This window comes from Mastomys coucha, unplaced genomic scaffold (genome assembly GCF_008632895.1).
Source record: "Mastomys coucha isolate ucsf_1 unplaced genomic scaffold, UCSF_Mcou_1 pScaffold20, whole genome shotgun sequence".
In the NCBI taxonomy this organism is placed as follows: Eukaryota; Metazoa; Chordata; class Mammalia; order Rodentia; family Muridae; genus Mastomys; species Mastomys coucha.
Window position 1 is genome coordinate 65572892 of NW_022196903.1, and position 9418 is coordinate 65582309.

Sequence of the window (9418 nt, forward strand, 5' to 3'; positions counted from 1 at the left end):
GTGACACAGTAACAGACACAGTATTTAATTGCACATACAGATGTTTGCTGGGTTCACTGTAAATTTTACTTAATCTGGTTTTTTGTTTGTTTGGGGAGTTACTTGGAGGTTGGTTTTGTTTATAAATATAAAAAAAGCAAAAACCTGTCACTAGCAAAAAAAAAAAAAAAGAATGCTGTTGTCTTACTTAAATATTATAACTATTTGTTGATGTAAAACAAAAGGAATTCCTTTCCTCAGACCACGCATCCTAGTGTGAGTTTCAAATTTGAAACCGTAAAAGAAGAACGTTTGTCTAGTTGTTAGGGTCTAAAGGCTATCGGAGGCATAGAAGCAGAAGTAGATTTTTTTTTATTTATTTATTTATTTTTATTTATTTATTTATTTATTTTTGGTTTTTTCGAGACAGGGTTTCTCTGTGTAGTCCTGGCTGTCCTAAGTAGAATTCTTAAGGAAGTCCTTAAGGAAAGAAAAATCTCTTGTGTGCACTGAAAATCACCACTGTGTCTCTTTCTGATGCCCCGTTTCCTTTTGTCCCCACTTTTTAGAAACTCTACCTGCTGCTCCGAGGTTCCTGTTTAAATTGCCACATGCTGACTTGTCCTCGGGCTGCAATCCACCTATTGGTCTGCCAGCTGAGGGTCCTGGAAGTCGGAGCCCTGCAAGCAGTCTACGAGCTTGAACGAATTCTCAGCAGGGTAGGTTGATAATGGAAACCAGTCTATCAAAATGCTTGTATGTTGTTCTTAATTGCCACCCCAGTAGTCTCCAGAATGCTTGGCCCTTGTATCTTACAGTGATGCCAATAGCTAGATATTTTCCTGGGTCCGTATGGAGTAGTGGTAGAAGAGGCAGCTAATGGCTCACATCTAATCTTCCAGGCATATTATTCCTTGCCCAAGGATTCCTTAAAGAAATGGCTGATTATAAGCCAGGACCAGAGAAATTACAGTAGTCTGTAACATGCCATGCCAGACAGCTAGGTGGTACTCAACGTCAACCAGAGGGACAGCTCAAGTGAGGGACTCACAGTGGCCAAATCTGGGGAAATTGGAACAAATCATGGTAGTAATAATTATAATCTATTGAATAAAATAGGAATTAGAGGCTTACATCTTTCAAAACCTACTTTTAATAAGAGTTCTTAAATGCTTTAATCTCCCCTCCGGCCCACTGCCCACCAGAGGTAGTGGAAAGGAAAGGTTAATTGGGCAAAGGAGGATGTGAACCTGTTTAGAAATAGTTCTTTGGAGCAAATCCAGCCTGCATTGTCAGGATATCAGCATTTCAGTTCAGGTAGTCAGAGTAAGCACCACCTGACAGAAAAACTTTAAATCATGTGACCTTCTGAGCTGTGGTGAAAATGATGTGTTGCTTTGGGGCTTTCCTACCACAAGGATATTGGTTGAATCTTGCTCATGAGGAAACATCAGACATATCCAAGTTGCATATTTTTAAAATCCTTTAACCTTGAAGAAGGTAAAGGCTGTCAGTGACAAAGGAACTGTTCCATTCTGAGACTGACACACTGCTGCTCTAAGAAGCCCCTGAGAACTATTCTAATGAGGTGACATCTGTAAGCTACAGCAAGAGGCTCTAACTGACTTGCTTTTTCAGTAAACGATAAGGAGAACTTTCAAAGCTTGGATAGTGTCTGAAGTTAGATGGTAGTAGTCTATCATTGCTAGCTTACTGTTTGGATTATCGTAGTAAGGTTTTATTAGATAGTATCCCTACTAAAGCCCTGGCTGGCCTGGAACTTGCTATATGTAGACAAGGCTGGCCTTGAACTCAGAGAAATTCTCCCTCTTCTGCCTATTGAGTACTGAGATTAAAGGCCTGTGCTACCAAGATCAGTGATACATACTGCTTTGTAATACATTGCTAGGTGTGGTTTTCCTAATATTTTGATTACAATTTTGCATCTGTAATCTTGAGTTTGATTGACTATAAGTTTCCTTCCTCATATTGCTTTATAGAGTTCAGGTACCAATATTGTTTTCAGTCTTATAAAATGAGTTAAGGAGTTTCTCTATTTATTTATTTGATATTTTTATTTTATGTGTATGAGTGTGCCTGCATGTACGTGTGTGTCCCACATACATGCCTGGTGCCTTGGAGGTCAGAGGAGAGCATTGAATCTTTTGGAACTGCAGCTACAAAAGGTAGTTAGCCACCCTGTGGATTCTGAGAGTCGAACTCAGGTCTTCTGGAAGAGCAGCTAGTGCCCTAATTCCTGAACCATCTTTCCAGCCTCAAGAAGTTCTCTATAAAAATGCCCTGAAAAAAAGAGTTAGTAGAAGATGAGAGTCCTACAGGCATTAGATAGGACAGTGCCTGCATTTCATGTTCCGTAGTAATTCTGTGCTACCGGGTAGCCTTGAGGACATGATTTTGGAAAGCAGAGAAGACCCGAGGTTTGAATTAGGCACTCAAGCCCTCTTGGTAGAGATTCAGTCTAACAAGTCTAGACAGATTGCTGCCATTAGCAGAAATTCTCAACTTATTTGCTTCCAGGAGCGCAAAGCTAAACAATTAATCCGTGGTCAGACTTGCCTACGAAAAAAGAAGCGAGAGAAAAAGATGCTCCTCTGCCTTTAATTAAAGAAGTTATGTTTTTCTAGAGATTTTTCTTACCCAAATTTAATCTTACTTTTATATGCCTCCTCCTATCTTTATTTTCTTTTTTTCTTCATAAAATGTGCAAATAGACATGTACTCCTGTATACATTTGGCAGCCTTTGATGTCAGTGTACTGGAAACCCTCTCCTCTTTCCTACTCATGGCGTGTTTACTTGTGATTGCTGGCGTATGCTAGGGTACTGCCACCTACCTTCAGAAAGAAGGCTTACTGCTTTACTTGGGTGGTGCTCCCAGTCTGAATCCTGCACAATTGAGGTTTAAAGCCCCGGTCTGCCTGTACAATTGTGCAAGTGTTATTTCCCAAGTGTTACTTCCCAACAACCCAAGTGTTGTTACCCTTTAGGTCCTCACCTTGCTGGGACTGGGAAGAGGTGATGTCACATTTGATATCGTCTTTGTGCTCATTCTAGGTGTTGATTTCTGTTCCTGCATCATTGGAGGACTTCAAAATGAAAAGCATAAATTTGATGAATTACAAAATGAATTTGAAGCCAGGGCTATAGTGTCTTCCCCAGAGATGCATAAGGATACTGAGTGACCCCCAGCTAGGTGCATAAGAATACTGAGTGACCCCAGCTAGGTGCATAAGAATAGTGAGTGACCCCCAGCTCGCTGAGTGCTCTGAGTGCTCTGCTCGGCCAATAACGGCATCCCCAGCCCCGCTTCAGTGTTTTAAAAATGTAGCACAGTAGCTACGGTTTTCTTTCCTAAATTGATCTCCGTCCTTGAAAAGGCCTGTCCCAACCATGGTGTTCATCAGACACTTTACTGTAGTTACACAATAGTTTGTTTTCCTATTTTTCAGTTTCTGGAAGAAACTACGGATCCTTCTGCCTCTGAAATTCAAGAAGAGTTAGAAGAGTACACAAGCAAAATTCTGCAGAACAACCTCTTGGGGTCCCAGGGTGCACATGTAAGTTCCCAACATCTGCCTTTGTGTAATGATCTGCTTTTAGTATAGTGACCACAGTTTCTCTATACCATCATCTGCACGAGTTTCTGGCTTCATGGCTGTGGCAGGGCTGACTAGAGCGTTGGATGGCACTAGCTGAAGTATAGCATCCAGCAAGCAGCTGGGTTGAGAACACTGTCTGTCTCTACCTCCACTCCATTTCCTACTCTGGACTTTCTCCAAATCCCTGCTATCTTCTCTCTCCCTTGAGGCATCTGTGAATTGCTCCGAATGGCATTGCTCCAAATGGATGGGGTAGTAATCAAATGTAAGAGGAAACTTCAAATTGAATTCACTTTATGACCAGGTATCATTCCACTTAATTGGTCTAGAGCAGGGCCCCATGGAAGTTCCAAAAGCTTCTGGGTGGGATCTATTGGAGGCCAAGAGAATCACCACTGTGGGAATCCTGAGAGCCTCTGGAGAAGCATCGGGGAGAGCCCAGCTACACCCTAGGCTTGTCTTAAAAGCTAAAATAACCTGCACTTATTCCAAACCCCCTAATGGATTCATGAGCTTTCTTAGTCACAGCGTTCTGAGAAAGTTTATGTTCTTGGTCTGATACTATGAATGAGGGTCATGTTAAACAGTCAAAGTTTGTCTAGAAATACGGCGTTACAGTTAAAGACAGTAGTGACATTAACCCCCCTTTGCTTTTCCTCTCGCTTCTTCCAAGAATTGCCCTGGGAAAATGAGTTGTTGCTGAGAGATGGCTCAGCAGTTAAGAGTGCATACTGTTCTTCAGAAGATCAGAGTCTGACTCCCCAGCACCCATGTCAAATGCCTCATAGCCACCTGCTTCAGAGAGATCTGATGCCTCTGTGGTCACCAACACTCACATGCATATACCACTGATAAATATACGTTCACATAAGAGTCTACATTAAGTCCTTTTCAGGAAATATCTTTTTCTTAGTTGTGTTCTTGAAAAGCCTAATCCTGGGCAAGTTTGCTTAGGTTTGGGACAATGACCTCCTTGATGTTCGGGCAGTGAGTATTAATCTGACCTGCAATGAACAGTACCTGGATCCTGGCAGAGGCTTTGGGGAGCTGGAAGAGCTTAGCCAGGTCCTCTCAGGGAGTGGGAGGGCTCTCCTCAACTCTAGCTCTGCTCTGCCTCCTGCTGCCTGCTTTGCTCATGCCTCTGCTGCCTTTAACTAGTGTATTCATTTGTTACATGTGCCTTGGCTCGTTTTTCCATTGCCAACTGTAGAGTCTCATCTGAGCAATTACTGATAGCGAGACTAAACAATCTGTGTTCATCTGCTGACTTCTCCAGTGCTGTACTAGGATATGGAGCAGATGTGAATTTTTAATTATAGTCAGTATATCTTTAAAAATACACCCAAAGGTGTAGTGTGTCAGGACCAAAGTCCTCTATAAAGTCGCGTCAGTTTAGGAGTCTGTGCCTTTAGCAAGAGAGACCAGAGGGCAGTGTCTGTTGGTACCGTACATGAGAGTGACAGGTTCCTCTGGACACTTTAGTTAATGAACCAAGAATGAAGAGATTGCCCGAGTAACAAATAAACCATAGAGGAAGAACAAGTACTGTCCCACATAGAGATATTAATGTTTCTGAGTCAAAGGCTCTGCATCATTGCCAGCTGCTAGTTGGCTTCATCCAAGTCAGCAGCAGCATCTGTGGGCTAGGGAACAGGATACAGTTGGCAGTCTCATGGCCCAAGGTGCTTCTGGAGGGACCTCAGAGCCTTGTCCTTGATGCTTGATTATAAGACCACACAGAAAGCTGTATTAATGACTATTTTGTGGGATGCTTTTGTTTAATGAGGGGGCATTTAGCTACTGTTTGTTTCTGTGAGGAAGGAGGTTATCTGCACTTACTGCCCCAGCGGTGGAGCTCTAATGGCAGGAGGCCCCAGACTGAGAGACTAATCTCCCAGTCGCAGCTGTAGACATGAAGCAGAAAGCACACCGGAAGTAGGGCTATGAACTCCTAAAGCCTGTCCCTACTGGTAGCCCTCCTCCAGCCAGGCCACATATACAGCTTCCTTATGTAACCCCTCAGACAGTGCCACCAGCTAGGGACTAAGTAAGTGTTCAAATGCCTGAATTTATGGGGGCATTTCTCATTCAAACCACCACAGGGCAATCTTCTGTAGTTAAGTAAAAAGTAAAAAACCATTCAAAACATCCAGATTGGATTCTCTTCAGAGTGACACTCTGGGGCAGGTACAGTAGTACACATGTATAATCCCATTATTTAAGAGGCTGAAGCAAGAAGATAACAAATTTGAGGCTAGTCTGGGCCTCAAAGTGAGACATTACTCTAATTGTCTCTGACTTTTTAAACAGGTGAAAAATGTGTGTGAGAGCAGAAGCAAACTTGTCGCTAACTTCTGGAAGACACACATGGCTGCTAAGCGCTGTCCACACTGCAAGTGAGTGCCAACCCTCAGCCGTTTCCGTTCCCTGCTTGAGATGGCTTTGGCCAGTCACTCAGCACAGTTATTAAATGTCTCACTGGGGTTTGTTTCTCTTGCAAATCTCCCCGTGTGTAGGACTGGACGGTCAGTGATTCGGAAGGAGCACAATAGCAAGCTAACAATCACGTACCCAGCCATGGTACACAGGAAATCAGGCCAGAAGGATGCAGAACTCCCAGGTAAGCAGCTAGGCCTGCCAGGAACTCTAGCCACATTCTCTCGTGTGGCTTCCCATGCTTCTAGGCTCCTTAGGTCCCCGGGAGAGCTTGGGGAAGGAGCAGCAGGGCTGTGCTATGAGACAGTGCCCTACAAGTGCCTGCCTTCTCAAATTGTTGTTTTTGTTTTGGGTGTTTAGAGACAAGACCTTGCTATGCAGCTTAGGCTGACGTCAGACTCTTAATCTTCCTGCCTTTTAGTGCTAGGAGTATGTGATTGTTCCTTTGAAAGATTTTGTTTTATTTTGTGATGGGGTCTCTTGTATATAACCTGACCTTAACCTCCTGATCATTCTGAAATTCTAGGATTACAGGCATGTGTCACAATACCCAACCATTCAAAGGTTACTGAATAAGAACTTTTAGTTTTACCTGGCAAAAGTTTTAAGTATTTCATTATGTAGCAAGCATGAATTTTGAATAATATTTAAAAATTGAAAGAACTCAGAAAGCATGAGGACTTCCTGCCAGTTGTTCCTGACTGCTCACCCAAGTGACAGAGGGCGTCTTGTCTTGTCTTGTCAGCTGTGCTCCATTCATGGGTTGTAGAGAAAAGGCTGGAATGAACAACTTTCCTTTTGTAATGTGGTTTTTGTAATGTTTAATTCTGAAATGAGAATTAAGGTATTTTGAGAAGTACTGCTACTAGTATGTGTTTTGCTCTATGTGTTTTGCTGTACGTGTTTACTAGGTTGCTCTGCTTCATTTTTTTTTTTTTTTTACCATATAATCTATATGTCAAGTCAGAAAAAACAGAACCTGAGATGTGCAGTTGGCTCTGTTGTGTGCTATGAGAGGCTCAAGAGAGGCTGCTTCTCAGACCTGTTGACAACTCACATAGTAACCCACCCAGAGCCGAGGGCACCACATCCATGAAAGTGCCCAGCAGATAACATTAGTGAACCGTGTCTAGGGCTTGGGACTGTGGAGTAGGCAGGGAAGTGCATTCATGTGTACTCATGTCTACCCAGTCCACGCTGAGGTGAATGTTCAGTCTTTTACCTTGAGACTCAGGCAAGGGTTGGTGTAAATACAAATCTGTGTCCTGGTTTTTAATAGACCTTTTATTGTAGAGCAAATTCAGACTTCCCGGGTAGCAAGCATAAAGTCTTTTTCCAGTTGGCTTATTTGTCATCTTCTAGATTGTCTAGGCATCCATCAGCACTAGGGTGGCACTATTAACTTAGAAACCTCATTCGAAGCTTTCCAGTTATTTTGCTCATGGCCTTTCTGTATCCTAGGACTCAGAGTGGGATCTGAACCATGTTTAGAAAGATTGCTAAGTGTTCTTTGAAAGTGACCAGCTTATAGCACAAGAGTGGATTTTGATAAATCCAGAAAAGGGGAAACTGAGCAGAGCTTCACTTCAGTTAAGGCATCCCAGAAGATGCTAACAATTTTGAGCCTATAGAATACTTAAATTATCTTTGTTCCTCATCTGAGTGTCAGAAGTCAGCTTCCTAAATGAGAACCTCAAATACAGTCTTCTACTTGATCTGGGCAGAGCTAGTAATCAGGGTCTCAGAGGATTCTTGCCTAGTCCGAGAGGCCAGCCTCACCTACTGGTGTGATATTTCTTAAATTAGTCTACTTGAATCTGTAGACATCTTCACACAGGCACTAGTACAAGCGCTCAGTAGATGAAAGTGCTTAGGGCCCAAATCTATGTTCCAGTCCCAGGATTCATAGTGGTCAAAGAGAACCAACTCCCAAAAGTAGTGAGGAGAGAGTTTCCGTATGTGTGACTTCAGTGTGTGTGCACAGTGGCACATACGTTCTCACACTCACACAATTAAAAAAAAAACACCTTCCCACATTTATTTTTACTTCTGTTTCCCTGACCCTCTCTGGTGAGTCCTGTGCTCATGAAGATAATGTTGCTTGTTTTCTTCCAGTACTGGGGATTAAACCCAAGGCCTCGTTCATGCTGGCTGCCTGCCTATTTTACCAGTAATCTGTATCCCAGCCCAATGATGTTCCTTTAGAAAAGCAAAAAACTGGAATTCATCTGAATGTCCAAATAGAAGAGTGGTTAAATAAATTAGGAAATCTCCTCAGTAGAGTATCGTGCAGCCATAGAAATGATGATTGGAGCTGGGCATGGTTGCATAGACTAAGCCCAGCACTTGGGAGGTAGAGACAGGAGGATCAGGACTTCAAGGCTAGCCTGGGCTACTTAAGATTGTCTCAGTAACAAGCAAAAAAGTGGTCAGACAAAAGCTATATAGCAGTTATTCATGTGTTCCTCTTATAACACCAAATGAACTTTTGATGAAAATAAATCCATGCAAGAGTTTTGGGTTTTTTTGAAGTAATATCTCACTGTAGCCCACATTGTCCTATCACTCATCTTTCTGCCTCATCCTCCTCCTAAGTCCTGGGGTAATAGGTCTGTGCCACCATGCCTAGCAAAATCTCAATGTCATGTAAAGTATTTACATGAACCAAAGCACTAGAAAAGAATAATTAAAAATGAGAATAGTTATGTTACTAATATGAGCTAGTTCCCACTAGTGCCCTCATGTGTTCTTCCCCGCTGGTTTTATATAATGGTGTGTTGTGTTCATAACTCCAGAAATCAGAGTGTGGGTGGAAATGTGGGTTGAAGAGATACTGCTCTGTAGATTGATGTTTACCGAAATGACTGTATCTCATTCCAGAAGGAGTCCCAGCAGCTCCAGGAATTGACGAGGCTCAGATGGGGAAGCGAGGGTACCTGACCCCAAGCAGCGCCCAAGATCATCTTTTCGCCATTTGGAAGAATGAAGGTACTGGAGAAATAGCCTGTCTGTCTGTCCTTAGCCCACCTTCTCACCTTAACCGAAGTTAATTAAATGTAGCTCTCACCTGCAATTTCTCCATCAGTCTGGGGCAAGCTTCAGGGCACATTGACTTAGAGCCATAAAGGGGCAGGGTAGGTCACACCCACCACCAAGAACTCGATGCACCCGAGCCCAGTCTCTACTGCACTGATGCATTCTGGAAGGCTTATTGTCACTCACCTATTTCAAATGTCCCCTAAAAAGGATGTTTTATCTGGGCAGGTGGTGCACACCTTTAGTCTCAGCACTTGGGAGGCAGAGGCAAGTGGGTCTCTGAATTCAAGGCATGGTATATATATATATATATATATATATATATATATATATATATATATATATATA

General features: G+C 42.7%; 1 protein-coding gene across 1 annotated transcript in view; it reads left to right on the forward strand.

The window, feature by feature from the left end:
* Positions 1-9418, forward strand: part of Polr1a (RNA polymerase I subunit A) — a 67326-nt gene that overhangs the window by 5248 nt on the left and 52660 nt on the right. Inside the window, exons 3-7 of the mRNA XM_031382161.1 lie at positions 549-698; positions 3449-3556; positions 5909-5994; positions 6115-6218; positions 8915-9022. Of these exons, the coding sequence (XP_031238021.1) occupies positions 549-698; positions 3449-3556; positions 5909-5994; positions 6115-6218; positions 8915-9022 (556 nt within the window). The remainder of the gene's footprint in view (positions 1-548; positions 699-3448; positions 3557-5908; positions 5995-6114; positions 6219-8914; positions 9023-9418) is intronic.